Genomic DNA, 23926 nt, shown 5'->3' with positions numbered 1-23926 from the left:
ATACTTGTATAGTGTGTGTTTAGAGACTGATATATTTATGTATAATGGAAAAACGGGATCTATTTGTACCACTAGGCGCACGAAATACATGGATGGGACACGTATGTCCCGATAGACTCCAAAGAGTTAAGGCGCTCTAAGAGCGGTACCTATGCGAAAGTAACGATTCACATTGGATTTGAATCGCTGGAGATTAAATCCGTTTGGAAAAACATTCTCAGGACGTTTAATCCACAAAAACGCAGTTCTCCAGATGAAAGAGTTCTTAAACAGTGAATGTCGAGGTGTACTGAGTTGAACCTGAATACGATGAGCAGCCACAGTCCGTGCGCGTATTTTTGATATGTACCGCTCTTGGTGGAATCAAATGTGCCAAGTCACTTGAACACTTTCCGTGAAAGTATCTATAGAAGAGAGACAAATCCCCAACCTTTGTTCGATATTTCAGACTATCAAGGTTGCAATTGATGTTCGCGTCTTCAATCAGGCGGATGGCTTTTTTCTGGATGGAATCCAGAAGCTTCGCGGGGTATGCTTAGGGGCGAAGCTCTATACATGAGAACATAGTCTGGTTCACATGTACTCGATTTAGCTCTTTTTGGTGACATTTTTCAGCCCTGTCCAAAAATTACGACCAAGGTGTCATTCGATTCATATTTTTGCCTAGAAAGTTTAAGGGAAGGTCCGAAAACGCGCCGATAAAAATTACAAAAGTTATAAACAATCAAGTGAAAAAAAAATGGTGCTTAGGTTTTTCTTAATATCTCGGAAAATTTTCAAAGTTTTGGAAATTTGAAAAAAGATTTGAAAAGATCAATGAATTTGCGTAAAAAAAGTCCCGACTCCCGAAACTGTATCTCGATTATTTATAATTTTTACAGAGCCCTGAAAATAGAGCCAAAAGCGGGTAGTCTGGCTTCCGCGCGCCTTTCGTCACTGTGACATAAAAACAAAAAAAATTCATGTAATGTTGGGATACATCAGTAAACAATAATCCGCAGTCAAAAAATTATTATCCTAATTTTAACGTTAATTATAAATTTGTTAATTAATAACTTTTTCTGAATTGAAAGTTAATATAAAAATCCCTATAATTATTAAACTAAAACCTTGGCACTTTTTCCTTTGGTGAAGTTATTCTTAATAGGCAAAAAAATAGATTACCGTTGCCAAAATAAAAAAATTGTTATTTTCTATTTTTTTATTGACAATTGAAAATTATAATTTTATAAAAAATACATTACAATTTTTTTTTATTGTTTCAATGTCTCTTGGCTAAAAACTAATTAATAATTTTTTTTTTATTGTTCACAGCTATTGTTAATAAATTCATTATAAACAAATACATTGTTTACAAGCAATTCGAATTTTTTTTTGCATATGTTAATTGAAAAAAATCATAATTTTTAGAAAAAAAATGGTTTCTTAAAAAAATTTCTTTGTTGTTGAAAAATGCGTTTGTTAATTAACAATCGTTTTTTGCAACTAAATATTAAAATTAAGGAACCGTTTTTTTAATCATAAATTCTATTGTTCTTCAAGAAAACTTTTAATATTGTGATACCTTGATACTTGTTTTTTCATTCGCTCCTTCGCTTTTATAATTATAATAACTTTTAAACTATTGCAGTTATGACAAATATGCTTCAAGTCTTTTTTGTTCATTATGAATTTATTGACAATTGCTGGATATTATAGATAAAAATCCTCAGCTGATGCAATACGTGGAAGTCTTCTACAATCCCGATGCCTCTCGACAAGATATCGAAGTAGCTGGAGAGCGAATTATGCTGGCCTTGTACGGTCAATTCGATAGTAATTCAACATCAGGCCAGTGTCGTGTTTCTCGATTTTTAAGTATGATTGCAAAATCAAAGACTGCGATCAACTTAGCAACTTTACCTCCAACAACAATAGCAACACATTTACACTCATTCAGGACGTATTACCAAGTTCAGTTTTGGATTGGTAATTATAATTTGAACCCGGAAGATTGGGGTTGGATCAAATCTGAAACAATGTTCCTACCGATAAAAACAATGGAAAAACTGGCGCCTGACGACTTATTTAAGCTGGTTAGTTGTGCCTGCATAAAAGAGTGTAATGATCGATGTGGATGTAAAAAGCTGGGCTTCCTTGCTCATCTTTATGCAAAAATTGTAAAGGTGAAACATGTTCTAACAGTACAAGGCCATCACTTGATGATGATACTGATATCATGATCGCGATTAAATGCTATCGATAGTAATTCCGATGGAAATGAAGACGACCTTAATGATTATCAAGATTTTCCAGTAGGAGTTCAAGAATACTGTGAACCGATACTTGAAGAAGTCGAAGAGGAGGAGGTTCAAGGAACATCACGACAAGAAAATACAGAAGAAACCACAGATGATGAGCCACCGCCGCTAAAACGATCTAAAAGATTACAAAAATAATAATAAAAATTATAAAAAAACTTTTAACTGTACTAAACATGATTTAGTAAATTTTAAAAATAACTTTCAGTATGTTTTTGATTTAGTAAATTACTTGACATTTTTCTTTTTTTAATACATAACATCAATAATTAAATAAATAATAGGACTACAACTTTAGTAAAAGGCTTAAATTGTTAATAAATTCATAATGAACAAAAAAAACTTGAAGCATATTTGTCATAACTGCAATAGTTTAAAAGTTATTATAATTATAAAAGCGAAGGAGCGAATGAAAAAGACAAGTATCAATTTGAATTGAAGGGGTTATATTTTTAGGAGTGATTGATTTTTGGACAAGAAAGTTTTTGGCTTTCTACTACTCCATCTTGATACAAAAAAAAGGATGAGGGAATCTTCCAAAGAAAGGAAGGAAGTAATCAATTTGAAAATAAGTAACTCTATACATGGATGTGTAGATCATGCAAAGAAGTAACTTTCAGACACAAACTGAAAGAAAATCCTCCTGAAACAGCTACTTTCATATAAACATTGAATTACACGAAAGAAAAAAAAAATTCTTTCATAATATAAGCAGATCAAGCTTATTCCGTGACATTAAAAATCGTAATTAATGAATGAACTGTGTGTATTTTCTATAATGTTATCCAATTTGGTACTGAAGAGCCTTGGGGCAAGTGTCTTAAGGCGAAACATCGGTGTATACCAGTGAGGGTGACAGTGTTCCATGTAAGTGCAATTTATTACCATTCATTCAAAGTAGAATTCATGTGAATGTTATCTGATTTGTATTCCACAACGAATGTTTGAAATACAAACTGAGTAGAGAAAAGTATTTCTGTATAATTCAGTGTTCATATAGAAGTATTTGTTTCGAAAGAATTTTTTTTCTTTCGTGTACACATCCATGTATAGAGTTACTTAATTTAGAATTGATTACTTCCTTCCTTTCCTTGGAAGATCCCCTCATCCTTGTTTTTTATATCAAGATGGAGTAGTAGAAAGCCAAAAATTTCTTTCCCAAAAAACAAGTATCAAGGTATCACAATATTGGAAGTTTTATAAAAAATAGATTAAATAAAAAAAACACATAGTTACTTTTATTATAGAAGAAAATATTGAAAAAAAAAGAAAATAAAAAAAATAATTTGTTTATAACAATTTTTTTTTAATTAACAATTAAAAAAAGAATAAAAAATTTTTTTTCGAAACCTTAAATAACAATAGAATTTATGATCCAAAAAAAACGGTTCCTTAATTTTAATATTTAGTTGCAAAAAACGATTGTTAATTAACTAACGCATTTTTTAGCAACAAAGAAATTTTTTTAAGAAACCATTTTTATTTCGAATTGCTTATAAACAATGTATTTGTTTATAATAAATTTTTTAATAATAGCTGTAAAAAATAAAAAAATTATTAATAAGTTTTTAGCCATGAGACATTGAAACAATAAAATAGAAAAAAAATTTGTAATGTATTTTTTATAAAATTATAATTTTCAATTGTCAATAAAAAAATAGAAAAAAAACAATTTTTTTATTTTGGCACCGGTAATCTATTTTTTTTGCCTATTAAGGATAACTTCACCAAACGAAAAAAATGCCAGGGTTTTAGTTTAATAATTATAGGGATTTTTATATTAACTTTCAATTCAGAAAAAGTTATTGATTAACAAATTTATAATTAACGTTAAAATTGGGATACAAATTTTTTGACTGCGGATTATTGTTTACTGATGTATCCCAACATTACATGAATTTTTTCATTCTTTAATATTCACACTTAATATGTTTAAATAATTTTTTTTGTTTTTATGTCAGAGACGAAAGGCGCGCGGAAGCCAGACTACCCGCTTTTGGCTCTATTTTCAGGGCTCTGTAAAAATTATAAATAATCGAGATACAGTTTCGGGAGTCGGGACTTTTTTTACGCAAATTCATTGATCTTTTCAAATTTTGAAAATTTTCCGAGATATTAAGAAAAAACTAAAGCCCATTTTTTTTTTATTTAATTGTTTATAACTTTTATAATTTTTATCGGCGCGTTTTCGGACCTTTCCTTAAACTTTTTAGTAAAAATACGAATCGAATGACACCTTGGTTGTAATTTTTAGACAGGGCTGAAAAATGTCACCAAAAAGAGCTAAATCGAGTACATGTGAACCAGACTACAGTAATATTCATTACTAGACCAAAGGTTCCAAACAGTTCATCATAAGTAAATGGAAAACGGTTGAGAAATCTAATCCCTGCTGGTTGCCTTTCATGTTTCGGGATTTGGCAACCCTAGTGTTGCTTTCTGGCAACTGATAGCTCTATTGTAAAGTTGGACATTTTTGAGCTTATACGTACCTACTCAGAACGTTTTGACATACGCGCGCTATTTGTGTTGTTTACAGTAACTTAAAAGATTCATCTCGGCCCAAAAACGAAATTAAATCGTGAACATTTTCGTGCGATTATTTTTTACAACTTTCGACGTGGATTAACTCAGCAACAGTGCATGGATGAACTTGATTCAATTTTTGGCGATGAAGCTCCATCATGGACTAGTGTTTATCGATGGTATGGTGAATTCAATCGTCGTCGTAGTTCAGTCCAAGACGAATTTCGTGAAGGTCGTCCACAATCAGTTGTTGTTCCAAAAACCATTGATGCTCTGCGCGAAATGATATTGCAAGATCGTCATGTGACCTATTGTGAGTTTGAGACAACCTTAGGCATTAGTGGGACCAGTATACATTCAATATTGCATAAACATTTGACTGTCAAAAAAGTTTTTTCGCGTTGGATCCCACACAATTTGTCAATCGCTCAAGAAAAAGTCTAATGTCGATTGGTCGAGGGAAATGCTCAAAAAATACGATCGCGGTGCTTCAAAACACGTCTATGACATCGTGGCAGGAGATGAATCGTGGATTTACGCGGAGGAGCCCGAAAGTAAACAGCAATCGACTGTATGGGTGTTTCAAGTTGAGCCAAATCCAACAAAAGTTGTTCGGGCACGAAGCACTTCCAAACAAATGGTCGCCTGTTTTTTCGGAAAAAGTAGACATGTCGCAACCGCACCACTAGAACAACGCAGAACAGTCAATTCTGAGTGGTACACAGTGCTGCCATTAAGGTACTATTGTACCGCATTCGGTACTATTCCATGATTTTGATACGAAGGTAATACCCGGATCAAAATGTAGACTATTCGGTACTATTTACTATAACCTTAATTTTTTACATTTTTACGTTGACTCCCATCGAGTACAATGAAAAATAACAACAATATGTGTGGCAACAATGCAATTCCGTGTTTCAAGTTCCAGATCAGCAAATGCCGTACTTGTGTCAAAATTGCGAGCTGTCATCACAACTCTGCATTATTTAATCCTATGTTCTGTATTGTGTCTGTGAACTGTGGTTCTGTCATCTGTCAGTCTGTCAGCAGAACAACAGTTTTAACTTTCAACCTCACACCTCACCTTTAAGAAATTGGTTTTATTGTTTTGTCAAAATAAATAGGAATATGGACAGGTAAAAATAAAATTGACTAAAAATGAACTTGAAATATGTATCCAAATTCAAAAGAAGAAAATAGAAATATTCCAATTCTTGAGTTTGGAAATCAAAGATCAGACCCAGATCTGAAAATAGTTCTGGGGATAGAGGTGATGATTCAATCCATAAAAAGGAGTATGAAAGAACTTATAAGTATAATTTTAAATGGGATGATGTGAGTAAGAGTCACATTGTTCATCACAGCAAGACTGGAAAGCATATAGCCAAGATGAGTTTTTTGAAAAGATCCCAGAATATTCAAGTTGTAATGGAAAACCTTCCTTCATCAAAGCTGGCTACATCTGTGCAAGAAAGTGAACTGAAGTTATGCATGTTTTTGTCAGAGCATAATCTTCCGCATTGTTCATTTGAAAGATTTTATGATTGTTTTTTATTTATTTTTGTGATGTAGGTACAAATAAAAGATTTTTAGTTCCAGAATTTTTTTTTTGCTTCACATATTCAATATCACACAGAAACAGAACTTTGTAGAACCGTGTCAGAAATTTCCAATATTCAGAAGGATAAAATTATCAAATATATTTTTTCCGATTTGAAAATCATAATATCCATAGGAATTATCGAATCTAGCTACTTGAAAACGTCTCTAGTATTGTTCATTCTATTGTGACAGAAACCTAATTAAAACGAAACACACTTGCAATCATGAAAGAGCAATTTAAAGAAGTAAAAAGACACATTATTATTAAATGTTCTGAATATGATCTATCTCTTAAGGCACATTTCTTAGTTTCCAGAAAATTTTTTACTCCATATTCATTCCGAATTTAAAGGGATAACATTATTACACGTTTGGCAATACTGGCATTTGTTCTGAAATGACTTATGCGCATGTACCATGCCTGGGCTTGCGCGGTACATTTTGGGTACTATTTTCTTGTAAATTTCGGTACTTTTTGAATTGACGTTGCGGCAGCACTGGTGGTACACAACCATTTGTTTGTCAGTTGTCAGGAAAACCAACCGCCGAAGACGGATCACTCTTCACCACGACAATGCGAATTCTCACACATCGGCTCAAACCACTGAATTTGGAGCCCCCAAAACATCGATTTGATGGGTCATCCGCCGTATAATATTCCTGACTTGGCACCGAATGACTTCTTTTTATTCCCGCACGTAAAAAACAAACTGAGAGGTTAACGTTTTTCGACACCTGAAGAAGCGGTTGCTGCATTTAGATGCATGTTTTGGAGATACCTCAAAGTGGCAAAAATGTTTCGACAATTGGTTCAAACGCACGCAAAAGTGTATAGATCTTCATGGAGAATATTTTGAAAAACGATAAAGTGATTTTCGATGATTAATATTTGTTTTCGTTCTCTAATCCCGAAATATAAAAGGCAACCCTCTATTCGATTCAAACGGTGATGTAGGTTCTTATTGAACCCAAACTCTGTGGATTTGTTTAATTCGGTCAGAAATAACCAAGTTTTTGTAACACTCAGGGACGTGTCTGTATAAATATATTGTTGAACCCTGTACCTATTTGTTTTTAATGTATCGGTTTCATGAACATATGAACTATTTGTCGGTGTTTCTATGCGATAACAATTTATATGACCGTGCGTATATTACTCAGAAATGAAAATTTCAATAATTTCACATCAACTAATGGCAATTGCAACATTTTGTAACATATATTTGCAATTATTTTTCTTGTTTTTCCTATCATTTGACAGTTTGAAATATAAATATATGTAGATAAGATGTTGATGACGATCGAGTGTGGTATAACTAGAAGTGGAAATTATTTGCTGTAAGGCTCTGCTTTTGAAATTCTAAACTACTAGAAACAATATGTTCTCTGTATCTGTAGAGTAGGGAGGGTGAGTGTAGGTCTACAGCACATAGGCCACATGTGACCCATTGTGCATACTCCCGAAGAGTTGTCCTCCTAGGTCATCGTCCATTTTGTCCTTTCCAGGAAGGTGGACAAGTCTCTGGGAGACATTTCCTTTATATCGGCAGGTACGCCAAGACTCGCCGAATACACTCTCTTATTGCTTGACAGTTTCATCTTCCTGTTCACACATCCTGTATTAGTGATGCCTCTTGTCGAGACAAGACAAGAAAATGATTTCTCTCGTCTTGTCTTGCCTAAGTCGAGAGAAAATGGTCTCTCTTCTTGACAAGAGACCTGTTTTTCAGGCACTCTCTTGTCTTGTCTTGTCTTGTCTCGACTTCTCTTGGCGAGAGAACGTCCTTGGTATTCAGAATTTGCAGTAAACGGAAACTTAGTGGTTATTTGGGTACTTGAACGCTGCACTGGATTCGTCCGTTTAACAGTGATGTCAGTTGTATACTAATTGTGAATAACTTCGAATTATTCTGGTATAAGCATATCAGGCATTATTTAATCGAAAACTTTCTGACAAAACAGTTTCGGATACTTGATTATTCTTCGAAAACAGTAGGTATTCTGCTCATGAACATATTTCATTTCGTAATGAATGCCTTTCGAAGTGCCTTTCGAAGAGGATAAGGGGGACTACGAAGAGATATCCGATGAAGATCCTGATTTTATTGATAATGCAAGTTCGCCAGTATTACGTTTGAGGATACTAATGAAAAAAATAAAAATATCTGAACAGCTTTCTAATAATCTAAGACATTTATGCGAAGTTTTCAACGTGAAATATTCAGCTGTGTCTATTGATGTGGCTACCAGGTGCAATTCAACCTCTAACATGATTTCACTTGCTCTCAAGATGAAAAATGCCATCAACCCTTTATGCGACCACAATGAATGTTTGAAAAATTTCAAAATTCGAGATGACGAATGGAACACTCTTACCTTAGTAAATTGTTTTCTGAGATATTTCAAGGATCTTTCAACCATCTTATGTGGAGATCATTATCCAACTCTACCATCGGTAATTGTTGGCTTCAATATTCTGATAGATAATATAGAAAAACTTATGTTTGAACTCGATTCGAAACAAAATAGAACAGAATCAGATGAATTAATTATTTGTGCATTCAAATCAGGTAGGGATAAGATGCTCAAACATTACAAAAAGACTAACTGGATTTATTGTGCTGCGTTAATCTTGGATCCCCGCCACAAAGTAGCTACATTTTCTAGAACAAGCTGGGGGAGAGAAATGAAAGAAAGTTCTGTTGAGAATTTTGAAAGAATTTTCGAAGGCAACTATCTTGCGTATAAAAATGCTCAGCCACCGGAAATAGTCGTTTCTGAGGAAAATTTAGAAGAGCCTTCGGAAAATGGAGACTTTCAGGATCTGAACTCATTTTATGGCTCCATTGACAAAGAACAGTCTCAAATTGATAGATATTTAGATTTGTCACGATCACCACAAAAAACCAATCTTTTGCACTGGTGGAAAGAACATGAGATTGAATATCCACGACTGGCAAAAAAGGCTAGAGACTTACTGGCAATTCCAGCAACAAGTGTGCCTGCAGAGAGACTTTTCTCAAAAGCTGGCCTTACTATAAGGAAACATAGAAACAGACTGAATGCTGAATCAGCTAGAAGTCTTCTCTGTCTGAACTCCTGGTTCACCTATTCGATGGTCCATAAACTGAAGTAATTTCATTTAGATATTTTATTTTATAGTATTTTATTTTCTTGTGTTATCTAAAATCAGAGTGTTTTATAGAATTTTAATAATTTGTTTTCAAGTTTAAAATATATATTTCAGTTTCATTATCGTTGTTTCAATCTGAAAAAAGTTTTTCTGGAAATGATAGTTTCTACAACAAAATCCTAATATTGCAAAAATTTCAGTAATCTTGAAATTATTGTGGAATGCACAACCATATCTTCTGTTCTAAAAACATCATATTGATGATGAAAATGCTCTGCAAAATTATAAATCAACAAAGAATCAGGTCAATAATTAAAAAAAAACTTGCAAGAGAAAAATTTATACACACTCGTGGAGGTAGTGATTCTAAAACAAATATGGAATAATATATTATCAGTATATCAGTTATTGCTTACGTAACAAAGCTACTAGATTTGACAATACAATAATTAAAGAAATCAAAATGAATAGAAATGTGTTTATAGATAAAATCTTCAAAAGAAATGAACCACTGGTTTGTTACCGTAGAAGACTTTATTACTAAAACAATTACCCATTATAACCTCAATCCCAAATCTGAATTTTCAATAGAATACCCCACAACTATTTATTTAAATCCTTCTGTGTTCTGAAGAATATTTTATACAAATTTAACAAATCTTAAATTTTATGTAAATTATGAAATGCACCATGTGCATCTGGTATATTTCCATTTGAGCTGAAGAAAATCTATAGTTTTTCCTATTAGAAAATGTAGAAATGTTACATCAGATCTACTACCAGTTGACTACTTCTGAAATTGAGCTGGTATGATTAACCAAAAAGTATATAATACATTATAAATGTATTTTGGTGGTATCAATAAACGAATAAGCATCAATTAAAACTGAATTTGCAAATTATTACCTTCATTCACTCCAATTGTCAGGATTCGAAATTATCAAATACAAAAATTTTAATGAACCATATATTTTTGCATCAAAAGAATATTATAATTGGATTTCTATAATACTATTTTTCTCTCGACCTCTCTTGACTTCTCTTGTCGAGAGAAGCCTCTCTTTGTCTTGTCTTATCTTGTCCAAGAGGACCTTATGTCTTGTCTTGACGAGACAAAATTTTTCGAAAGGAAAATCTTCTCTTGTCTCGATCGAGACATGATTAGACAAGACAAGTAGAGACAAGAGTCGAGAATCTCTTGTCTCTGCGGCAACACTATCCTGCATAGAGGTGTGTTTACTAGCCCCATATTTTGGAGGCGTTTCCTTAGTTGACAGTGGCCAGTCAAAAATCCTACTGTTGACCGTAGATTTTTCCTGGTCATCGCCAGATATTTTTTCGGTGCCAGCTTCCCAGGGTCGCCCAAGGTGATCTTGGCAAGATTACATCCTTTGATTCCATCACATCTCTTTAGGGATTGAGCATGTGTGTGACGTTTGGCTAGTTCCGCAATTGACGAAGTCAAGAGTCGGCAATGCGATTACCTTTACTCCTGTCGTGGACTACAGGAGTAAAGGTTATTATCTACCGGGGCTTTGGCTAAATCTTGGTGACACTCTAGTACTATCCCTGAGGTTATATGTTGTCTGTTCAAGGCTAATTGAGCGTGTCTGCTGTCAGTGCAGATTGTTATGTTTTGCCAGAAATTCCTTTCTTGGTTATTTCTTTTGTAGCGATTGAGATACCAGCCAGTTCTGTTTGGACCACGCTGGTATTTCCCCCCATTCCCCACTTAATTCTTAGGCTTAGTGATCTGGAGTACATTCCACACCCTGAGCTGTCTCTGGTTTTTGAGCCGTCTGTATAAATCCATATCTTAGGATGTCTTTCACTTCCTCGGGAGATGTCGGGGCCAGGGGTGGCGCATTGTCCGTTCTTTGTTTTATTCTTCGTACCGTTCTTTCCACCTGCAGCTCAATTTCTTCTACCTCGTCCGTGAACGGGACGTTGTTCTCTCTGCACTGCCTTTCGAAGTTGTCCGCAAACGCTTCCGCTTTTTCCAGGTCAGTGTAGACAATTCCTTGCTCTCCGTGTATTGGTGGGCATGGCTGTCGAGGTCCATTCCTGAGTACTTTCTGCATTCTCCATGCAGACTGGTCTTCAGTATTTAGTTCTCCCAGGAACAACCTAGCAAGGTAAATTGATGTAATTACACAGATAAGTCATAATAATGGTTTCGACGCAAATACTATCCAGAAGTTAGTCAGAAAACAAAGCTGTAAATTCACTTACAGATTAACATACCCTCAGGTCAAACAACCAGAAATCAAGAAATGGATAACTGTAACATATTTTGGAAAAAGAACAGAGATAATTGCGGATTTCTTCAGAAAAAACAATGTGGAAGTGGCATTCAGACCACATGCCAGGTTATTTGATTTCCTTTTCAATGCCAAAGATAAGGTGGACAAGTTGGAGAAATCTGGAGTTTATAAGCTTATGTGTCCCGAGTGTAATAGTGTTCATGTGAGACAATGTGGTTGAAATTTACAAAAACAGTATGCTGAACATGAAAGGTCCTTCAGACTGGGAAAAAATGATTCGACGTTTTCAAAACATTCCTTGGCATGCAACCACAAGTTCCCGAATCTAAACGATACGGAAATTTTGCACTATGCAAGGAAGGGTTGCAAACTCAATTATTTATAATCCTTGGAAATTCACAATCATAAACATTGCCGGTGCAACCTGGTAAATGATCAAATCGATTTAGTTTACTCACCGGTAAGCACATCCGCATTGTAAATTGTAATTTCAGGTACTCAATCAAGTCAAGTACCTCTATTATTATCTACAGGGGTACTATATACAAAGGAGATTCTGGTACTCCTTGGCGAAGTCTAGCTCAAAGCTACTCTAACTCAACCAACAAGCACCACTCCATAATGCACGCCAACATACAAAAATAAGACAATTAACTGTGATGGTACCACGAAATGAGAAACGTAAATAAAAATTATAATCTGTGATTACATATAAAGAGAGTTGATAAATAATTAAATTTAATTGATCTGTTGTTTATTAATTTGTCCAATGAGCCAAAGTTGACATTACTGACTATCATAGAATACTTGTATTTGAATTTCCTAATATTGAATCTCTTCAATTGCTCGGGCAATGAATTATAGAGTTTTACAGCACCAAAAAGAAATGATTTATCAAGCTGTGCAGTGCGATGTTGTGGCAGAGTTAATTTGTTTTTGTGTCTAATGTTTCTTGAGTGAATATTTTCACGTAGAATTTGTTTTTGTATTAAAAGGGGAGAATGGGTAAGGGTAATCAATTTATGAACAAAATAACCCAAATGATGAATCATACGATTTTTCATATTGAGCCAGCGGGAGTTTTTGAAGGATTCTGAAATTGAATCATACTTACGAAGTCCATAAATTAGACGGCAACAAGAATTTTGCACTTTTTGTATTCTTTTTTTATCTGAATCATATAAGTATGGCCCATATATGAAGTCACAGTAGTTGAAATGGCTTAGCACCAAGCTATCACATAGCTTTCTTTTTAGAGGTTGGCTCAAAATAAAATGATTACAGTATAACAGTTTCAATGGCATATAAGCTTTTTTCATTAAATTTTTAACATGACTAGTGAATCTAAGATTAGTGTCAAGCATCACCCCTAAGTTTTTAGCTGTATTGACAGGAGTCAAGATAGTATGACCTAGTTCTAAATGGAAATTGTTTTCTGCAAATTTACGATTCTTCTGTGATCCAAAATGCATCATCATTGTTTTATTTGGATTAATTTTCAAGTCATGTTCACTTGATAGCTCATTGATCAAATCAAGCTCAGTGTTGAAGAGATTTTGTGCCTCAGCATACTCATCGATTTTAAAGTGCATGTATAATTGTATGTCATCAGCATACGCCTGTATTTTAAATTTCTTGATGGACGAGATAATGTCAGTAGTATAAATGATGAGCAATAAAGGTCCCAAAATGGAACCCTGTGGTACTCCTGATAGAATATCAAGAGGTAAGGAGTGATGACCATCAACAACAACTTTTTGAGATCGACCAAGTAAATAAGACCGGATGAGAAATAAGACAGCACTATCAAAACCATAATATTTGAGTTTCATGCAAATCAGCTCATGGTTGATGGTATGGAATGCTTTCGAAAAATCTAGTAGTATCAGAGTGCTAATCATTCCCTTATCAAATCCCTCAACAATGTCTTGTGTGACAGTAGCAAGAGCTGTAGCCGTGCTAAAACCCTGCCTAAAACCACATTGCGATGGTGATAACAAATTATTGGTATTGAAATATTCTTTAATTTGATAATAAATAACTCTTTCAAAAATTTTACTCATGGTTGGGAGTATACTAATAATTCTGAGATCAGAATAACTAGCTGGATCATTATTCTTGGGAATGGGTTTCCCAACGGCAATTTTCCACAAGTTTGGAAAATATGAACGTTCATCAACGATTGATGATATGTGTAATATATTTATCTATAAACGGGCTAGAAAGTTTCAACATTCTGATTGAAATATTATCAACCCCTGAAACTTGAGTTTTAATATCATTCAGGATTTTATGAATAGCGTCTTCAGTAGCGAATCGAAATGTTATCTTGCCTGATTAAATAATTATTGCTATAAAATTCAATATTTTCATCACAATTATTAGAAAAATTTTGTACGAATTGGGCAAAATAGTTGTTTATTTCATCGGGATTCGAGAGGTGATTGGGTAATGAATATTGTTTTTTTGAACGCATATTGAGGTTAAAAAGAGCATTCCAGGTTTTGCGTGGTATTTTTTCAGAACAGGCAGGCTTGAGATATGCCCTTTTTTCGTTTCTAACTATTAACAAGGTATAATTTCTCAATTCTTTGTACCTCATACGATCATTAACCGATTTTGTTTTTTTATATTTTTGAAAGGCTTTATCACGTTCTTTCATAAGAAGTCTGAGATTTTGAGTAAGCCAAAGAGTGCGAGGTTTTGTAATTCTTACCTTTTTAAGAGGGGCATGTCTGCCAAAAGTAGATATTAAAAATGATGAAATTGTACAATTCATTATCAATATCATTTTCACTTATATTTTCGAACCACGGCAACTGGTATAAATCTGATAAAAAAGTATGCAAAATGAAATTGTCGAAACAGCGGTATGTTACAAGTTTGGATTCTATTTTGAATTTCTTTGTTAAATATTCAACGTAAACTAGCCTGTGATCTGAAATGCCTTGGGATGATAAAGTGCCAGATCTTATAACATGATTATTATTACCATTGTTAGTGTAAAGTATAAGTTTGAAAATGCCCTTTTAGGCATTATAGGACGAAACTGCAGTAACGTTAGTTACAAATAAAAGTGGTGAAAACATAGAAAGTTCCAATTCTCTTTTCTCCATAGAAATTGTCATTTCTCATTCATATTATAAATCAGATTCTGGAAAAACTGAATTCGCCCATGGTGATCCTGGCACCGCACAAACTTCATCAACACCTGCTCATATAACAACGGTTGTTAAATATTTACCGAAAGCACTTTAAATGGTATTATGACCGGACATTATCTGTCACCTCGAAAACATGCGTGAAACATTACACGCTGAATTAGGTATCATGAGCTCATACTCGTCTAGAATGTTATTCTAATTTCGAAAGTAAGTCATCTCTTGAAATGATGACTACACCTTGACGCGACAAACAGTATTTCCTGTGAATCGACTCCAGAAATTGGTCCGCTGATATATATCCGCTGGAACAAAACCCTTTTCGATGAAAAATTGAAATTGAACCACGTCGCAGTTGATGTACGTTGGCGTCCACGAAACGATCGAAAAATAAAACCGAAGGTAAATATCGATGTGAACGTCTGATTATTGCCGGATTACCTATATCGGAGGTAGAATTGTTTATTTACAATTTCGGGCCAACAGACCGCTACCAAAATAAACAACGCGTCTTTGGGGAAATAAACTGTGTAACGGTTTATTTTTTCTTTTAGATGGATGATGAGATGCTTGTTATTTATACGATACATGTGAGTACGTTTATCTTGGGATTTGATTGATTGATTCTCATTTTTATTGATGCGTCCAGGCAGTAGTAATAATAATAATAATAATAATAATAATACGTTTATTGGTCCTTAATATGAGCATACAAGAAGCTATAGGGCAAGTCAAGGTATACAAAATTGTAGTAAAATATAGTATTATAGGTATATATATATATACATATACACATACATATATACACACATATACACCACATACATACATATATATCCATATATATATATACATACACACACATATATACATATACACATATATACACATACATACACATACACATATAAGTGAATAAAATAAAATAAATAAATGCTAGCGGACAGCACAGTACATTTGAAGACATAAGAAAACTAAATACTAGCATAAAATAAATATATGTATACAAGTGAATAAAATATGTAAATGCTAGCGGACCGCACAGTATATTTAAAGACATGACAAAAGTTAGCACTAGCAATTGCGACAATATTCAAAATACTCATTCAGATCGTACGGTGTAATATGAAGTAAGAAGTCTTTAGTTTTTTTCCTAAAAATGTGTGCCTGATTTATTAACTTCAATTCATTGGGGAGGACGTTATATAGTCTCAATCCCATTATATCAGGTAGATTGTGACAGAGGTTTAGACGTGACTTTGGTAGGCGGAGCTCGTTTCTTCTCCTGGTGTTGTAACTATGAAAGTCAGTACTTGTGAGAAACGTGTTTTTCTTTTTATGAATATATGTTAAGACTTCCAAAATATAGAGACCGTAAAAAGAAAGAATACCGAATTTCTTGAAGAGATTTCGACATGACTGCAGCTTCGGTGCATTTGTTATGCAACGAATTATTCGTTTTTGTGCAATAAATATATCTTTAGCGGCTGGAGATGTACCCCAGATACTGATTGCATAACTAATTCTGGATTGAATTTGAGCATAATAAAATAATAGTAGACCTTCAGTGTTCAATACACATGTTCAGTATCATAGAGGGTGTTTCTTTTCGAACTTTTCGAACATAACTATGTGTGAATTTCATTTCTGCTGTGCATTTTGCTAGTTGTGTATGTACTAACTGAAATGGTTTTTTCAAATTTTCAATGTCATTTCTTCAATCATAGTAAATAGTAGATGTAACCAAAATTTCTTTGAAAATTATTTCAGATTCTTCTGGTGAAAATGTTCGGGTTTAGAGAGTACCGAAGAAGTTTTCAAAAATTATTTACAAACAGAAAGATTCATTGTAAATATGTACATCACTCTATTTTCCTACTGAAACAAGTTTTTCACTAAGATCATGAAAAAAAAGTATTTCTGTATAGTGAATAAATACAGTGCATTTCTTCAATGTCCCCCCCCCTATTATTTTTTGAACGGGTCAACTTAAAAATTTGAAATTTGGGACAATGAAATTCATGCATGAATACTTTATATTGAAGTGAAATTGACAAATAAAACTTTCAAGATGGCGACTGGACGCCATCTGGAAAAAAAAGTAAATGAAAAAGTCTTGTGACACATCATTTTGAAGCTCCTGACGAATACTTCACAACCTTAGAATATGAAGTCAATATCTTCACCTACTACAAAATGTCGGAACATTTAATAATTTCCTGAAGACAAACATCAATATCGATATTTCTAGAAATATTCCTTTTTATCTGCCATCTGTCATATGGCCAACAACCCGATAAGGTTTGTTAAGTTATTTTGTGTTTATAAAAACGACAAAAAATGACAGTACGACAATGAATATCATTGTTCAGTTACAATATTCTCATTTAGTTTTCGGTTTTACTAGTAGGAAGGTACCACGTCAACAATATCAAAAATAGTCAATTCTCGTCCATTGGAAGAAAAAATTGAAGCGATTTTTATTTACGGTGCGACGCGTAACTTTTACGAGACCGTAAGGATTTTCAATGAACGTTTTCCGAATCGTCCTATCTGTAGAAAATATTTGAGGTAACTTGTAGCCAAATTCACAACTACCGGTAGTGTACATAACAAAAAGCCCCCGGTCATCCGTCCATTCTGGAAGAACAGCAAGTACAAATAATTGGTGAGATGGTAGTAAATCCTGAACAGTCTACTTATTCCGTCGCGAATGTTTGTGAGGTGTCTCCTTCTACTGTGTGGAGACTTTTGAAGAGGAATAGGTATCAGTAGCATCCATAAAAAATTAAAATGGTACATCAATTAACTGAAGATGACCCTCATCGAAGAACAGAATTCTGCGAAATCATGACGGAAACCAAAATCAAAAAATCTTCATTTCCGTAGACCTAGGGAAGGCATGGAAAAAGTCACATTACTCAGTACAATTACAATGAGGTCACAATCATAAAACAACATAATTATAAGACATACTATATAACATTTAGACCATAAAAGGGATACAATAGTTAAAATTTAAAATTCCAAATCAGACTGAAGAAATTCATCAAGCGAATAAAATACCTTTTCACATAATAGTTTCCGAACTTTTTGTTCAAAAAGCTTTACACTAGTTATTTTTTTAATGGATATTGGGAGCTTGTTGTACAGTTTTATTGACATGATATGAGGTCCATTAGTGACCTTGACTAACTTATGACTAGGAATTAAAATGTTATAGTTTTTTCTCAGGGTGAAGCCCGAAAGAAGACATGTATCATCTCTGTTCTGAAACTTGGAGCAATTTGATTTATCGTAGATTACGCAATTAAGAATATACATGCAAGTAACAGTTAATATATTCAACTTTGCAAAAAGTGGTTTACAGGAATCGAGTGGTTTTTTAAAACAAATTGTTCTAATGATCTTTTTCTGGAAAATTAATAAGTCACTGATTCTATTGCAGTTGCCAAAACAAATAATACAGTAATTGAGGGCAGAGTAAACATATGCATAATGGTAACTTTTAAGAATTTCAATAGACACAAAATTACGCAAATTCCATATAACGAAACAGTGTGTCGCTAATTTCTTCAGTATGAAATCAACATGATGATTCCAATTGAGTTGGGAATCAATAAAAACTCCTAAAATTTCTTTATAGTTTACCTGTTCAATACTTTTAATCTCAGACCTAACCAATACACTACAATCAGTTTCCTGAATTGTAAAGAGAATGGTGTTGGTTTTAAGATTATTTAGAATCAAGCCATTCTTAGAACAATAATTTTGCATGTTGGATACAGCATCATTTGCTCTTACTGACAATGTTTCACATTCCGAACCACTGACAGTAAAAGATGTGTCATCAGCAAATTGTATAGAGCACTGTGGATGATTAATTTTTGAAAGGTCATTAACAAATAAAATAAATAGTGTAGGCCCCAAAACACTACCTTGGGGCACACCTGTAACAACGTTTCGAGATTCAGAGACAAATGACCCAGTCTGAAGCCTAACTTTAACAACCTGTGTACGACCAGTTAAATAGGTTTCAATCCATTTCAGACTTGGACCACGGACGCCCATGTCAAACAGTTTTATCAAGAAGAAGACCATGATGTATGGTATCAAACGCCCGTGTCAAGTCGAAAAGAACACTAAGTGATTTTTCACCGTTGTCGAAGTTTTATAATACATGATTATGTAGAGAAAGGATGGCATCCTGGGTTGCCAAGCCCACTTGAAACCCATATTGCATTGCAAGGTATCCTACCTATCTCCACAATATTTGTGTTAGTGACGAATGTGCATTTGCTTTAAACGGCAATGTTCACAGACAAAATTGTCGATATTAGAATGACACCAACCCTCGAGTTTTCCGGGAAACACATAACCAATATCCAGAAAAAATTAACGTTTGGGCGAGAATATTAGGAAACCATATAACCATATCGTAAGACCTCTACGTATTGATCAAAATTTAACAGGGGAACTGTATTTGAATATGCCGAAAACTACTGTTGACCCTCTCATCACTGAAATCGTCGAAGCGAATCCTAATGAATTCGATATGGATATTGTATTCCAACAAGGTGGAGCACCACTACATCACTCCAGACAAGAAAGAAACTATTTGGATCCTACTTTTTCCGGTCTTTGGAGTGGCCGTCGAGGTCCTACAGAATGGCCTGCTCGCTCGCCAGACTTGACACCTTTGGACTTTTTTTATTGGGCTATTTGAAGGAAAAGGTGTACGAAACTGAACCTGCTTCAATATTGGATATACGGCAGAGAATAATAAATATTTGTAGAGATATTGAAGTTACTGTGTTCGAAAACATTCGGCGTGAAATATTGGATAGGCTGTTCATATGTCAAGAAGTTCAAGGCAACCATTTCGAGCATCTTCTGAACTGACCTCAAGCTGATTACCTCATATTATGTAGATAAATGTCAATGTATTCAGGCAATTATTTAAAGTTCCGCTATTTTGTAGCAGGTGAAAATATTGACTTCATATTCTAGGGTTGTAAAGTATTCGTCAGGAGCTTCAAAATGATGTGTCACAAGACCTTCCTTTCCATTTATTTTTTTTCCCAGATGGCGACCAGTCGCCATCTTGAAAGTTTCATCTGTCAATTTCATGCATTAATTTCATCATTGCAAATTTCAATTTTATGAGTTGACTCGTTCAAAAAATAAAAGGAGGGGGGACATTAAAGAAACGCACGTATAGCCTTTTATTCAACGCGCTCAAAGTAAACTGAAGAATATCACGACTAACCCCTCTACCATGGCCTTCAAACTCCCAACAGAAAATAATGTAATATTTTCTCCTGTTGATGGGTGCAGTGTGTCTGTTGATGATACAATTCAAACCGCCTATTTATACTGCCTTCAAAAAAACAATGTTTTTTCAATCCTGTTCAACTGAATACTTATTTGTTGGAGAATGTCTTGGTTACTACTGGACATATTTTCACATTTGTCGTAGTTGATTTGTTATTTTCTTTGCTATGAATGAAATTTTTCAAGAATCAATTTTGTATATTCATTTATTTAATTCGTTGAGAGTAAATGATTTGAATGCAGTACGCCTATGGCACTATACTGCTGTAGTTTCTCTCATTTCCGGACAGATTATTGTGACAAATTAATGAATTAACTGACTCAAACAAATTTATTTCCAACAATATTTCAATAATCACAGGCTCCCTCTCTGGAATCGGAAATTATCAATGGTCATTTTTTTTAAACAATATACGGCTGATTGATCCCAAAGTTTAGATAAAATAAATATAGTTTAAAAAGACTAAAAACACGCTTTTATAGCATACGAAACTAAAAAAATAAAAATAAGTATAGTCTGAAAAATTAAAAAACTTGCTTTTAAATAAGCTTAAAACAATAAGGAACGAAAAATACAAGTATTATTGTGAAAAAAGAGTGGGCGCTTCGTGCCATATTTTTTGTATATCAAGCGCCTGTGCCTTTTTCACAATAATACTAATATTTTTCGTTCGTTAATTAACTTTTTAGTTCAATATTCTTTAAAAGCGCGTTTTTTAATTTTTCATACTACAGGCTGATTCACGGTGGATGGCACATTAGACGTTTCTGGTGAACCAGACAACGGATCACTTTGAAAATTTAATGGAGGGCATATTCGGACATTCTCTAGCCAACTAAAATATTTTCGACAATGCGGTGTTGTCGCTTCTATTAGAAAGCAGTAGCAACTTTGATTTTTCAAATGGAACACTCTGTATATAATATTATTTTTGGAATCTCCAACAATTGCCCGACAACTTTTCTTGATATTTCCCTATACCTATCTGTTACCGTTTTCGAAATAAAAATTAATTTCAATTTTTTTTCTTCGAAAATCATGACTTCTAAAAATGCCGATATCTTTTAGTTAAGAAGTACTATGATATCGAAATTTGGTTTGGAGTTAGGTGATACTTGGACACTTCCCACACGTCAGCCTAATATCCGTTACTTCAATACAGGGTGGTAAAAAAATGCAGTTTTTTCGTTTGCTTGAAAAAGTTGCTGAAATTTGATTATTTTAAATGGAACACCCTGTATATTATTGAAAATTCGGAAAGCTGCTGAAATTTGCTTTCTTTCTATGTATATCATACCTATACCTAACTAGTCAAGTTTCGGATTTATGAACATTTATTTGTGAAAATGTCCCTTCAGAATGGTATTTCCATTCGGTATTTGGTAAGCAGGTCATGATTACTATTTGACAGTAGCGTTGTGACATTCTCCTAATAATATCGACATTTTCGTCACTTCAGAAGTTGCAAATACCTTCAAAACGATGGAACAAAACTATTCAAACGAAGTTCTTATGAATTTGTTTATTATTTTTGGACAGTGTGACAAAATTATCAGCAGAACATGTAGAAAGTTCAATGAAATGTATCCGAATCTACCGCCAATGAACCTCAAGAAATTTATACAACTTTTTCAAGCAAACGAAAAAACTGTATTTTTTTACCACCCTGTATTGAAGTAACGGAGATTAGGCTGACGTGTGGGAAGTGTCCAAGTATCACCTAACTCCAAACCAAATTTCGATATCATAGTACTTCTTAACTAAAAGATATCGGCATTTTTAGAAGTCATGATTTTCGAAGAAAAAAATTGAAATTAATTTTTATTTCGAAAACGGTAACAGATAGGTATAGGGAAATATCAAGAAAAGTTGTCGGGCAATTGTTGGAGATTCCAAAAATAATATTATATACAGAGTGTTCCATTTGAAAAATCAAAGTTGCTACTGCTTTCTAATAGAAGCGGCAACACCGCATTGTCGAAAATATTTTAGTTGGCTAGAGAATGTCCGAATATGCCCTCCATTAAATTTTCAAAGTGATCCGTTGTCTGGTTCACCAGAAACGTCTAATGTGCCATCCACCGTGAATCAGCCTGTATATTTATTCACTTTTTACCTTTTTTTAAAGGCTTCAGCACTGGTCTATAAGGACTATGCAAGCGTAATAAATGGCGTTTTTGCAGTATTTAATTAATTCGCATCCAAGTTGGGTATTTATCATATTTTCAGTCACAATTATCGTATTCAATAATATAACTATAGTTTGGGGTCATTCGGTATGCAACTAATAAATAAGCGAATCGCAAAAAAAATAAAAATTCAAGTTGACCTTCAGAACATTCCTTATATTCAGTAGTAAACTGATATGTGTCCACTATTTTGAACAAATATTTAACTTATTACATCAACTACTCAACAGGATGACTGTCATAAACTTGACAAACCAATTTAGCTTTCTTATCGGGTCAACCGAATTACCCAAAATAAAACATTTGTTTATCAATCGTAACAAAATCTTGAAAATAGTTCGTAATTCGTGACTTGAGCCAATATGCCAGAAAACTTATCTCTGTAAAGTATTTTTCATAAACAAGGCATTAGTGAATCAACTACTTTCCGAAAAGTAAATTCTGAATATACTCGTACTCTTAGAAGTTATCTCACATATTTGAATTGAAGGGGTTATATTTATAGGAGTGATGTAATTTTTTGGGAAAAAGTTTTTAGCTTTCTACTACTCCACCTCGATACAAAAAACAAGGATGAGGAAATCTTCCAAGGAAAGGAAGGAAGTAATCAATTTTAAAATAAGCAACTCTATATATGGATGTGTAGATCATGCAAAGAAGTAACTTTCAGACACAAACTGAAAGAAAGTCCTGAAACAGCTACTTTCATATAAACATTGAATTACACGAAAGAAAATTTTTTTTCGAAACAAACACTTCTATATGAACACTGAATTATACAGAAGATACTTTTCTCTACTCAGTTTGTATTTCAAACAGTCGTTGTGGAATAAAAATCAGATATCATTCACATGAGTTTTACTTTAAATGAATGGTAATAAATTGCACTTACATGGAACACTGTCACCCTCACTGGTATACACCGATATTTCGCCTTAAGACACTTGCCACAAAGCTCTTCAGTACCAAATTGGATAACATTATAGTTCATTCAGTTCATTCATGAATTACGATTTTTAATGTCACGGAATAAGCTTGATCTGCTTATGTCATCGATGACATCGTAATGTCATTCATTACGATGAATGAATTCACCTATTTGATTTAATCCCAGCCAAGAGGAATCTTATTTAAATTGAAGGGGACTTTCTTTCAGTTTGTGTCTGAAAGTTACTTCTTTGCGTGATCTACACATCCATATTATAGAGTTACTTATTTTAAAATTGATTAGTTCCTTCCTTTCCTTGGAAGATTCCCTCATCCTTGTTTTTCGTATCAAGATGGAGTAGTAGAAAGCCAAAAACTTACTTTCCCAAAAATTAATCACTCCTAAAAATATAACCCCTTCAATTCAAATAAGATTCCTCTTGGCTGGGATTAAATCAAATAGGTGAATGAATGACATTACGATGA

The 23926-nt window shown here is 33.7% G+C and overlaps 1 protein-coding gene across 4 annotated transcripts in view; it reads left to right on the top strand.

Annotated features, from left to right (window-relative positions):
- The window catches only part of Dmtn (transmembrane and coiled-coil domain 2 protein Dmtn), a 140989-nt gene that overhangs the window by 38257 nt on the left and 78806 nt on the right, over window positions 1-23926 (top strand). Inside the window, exons 1-2 of one of the 4 annotated variants that reach the window (XM_074186691.1) lie at window positions 15224-15391; window positions 15544-15579. The exons of the other annotated variants lie outside the window; for them this stretch is intronic. Coding sequence (XP_074042792.1) covers window positions 15544-15579 — 36 coding nt within the window. The 5' untranslated portion in view covers window positions 15224-15391. Of the gene's footprint in view, window positions 1-15223; window positions 15392-15543; window positions 15580-23926 lie in introns of those variants that run through there. 4 annotated transcript variants of the gene reach the window in all.

Source organism: Leptinotarsa decemlineata, unplaced genomic scaffold, assembly GCF_025532065.1.
Source record: "Leptinotarsa decemlineata unplaced genomic scaffold, Ldec_3_MD MMD2_P_RNA_scaffold_4, whole genome shotgun sequence".
Taxonomy (NCBI): domain Eukaryota; kingdom Metazoa; phylum Arthropoda; class Insecta; order Coleoptera; family Chrysomelidae; genus Leptinotarsa; species Leptinotarsa decemlineata.
This window is presented reverse-complemented; position numbering and strand designations above follow the sequence as displayed.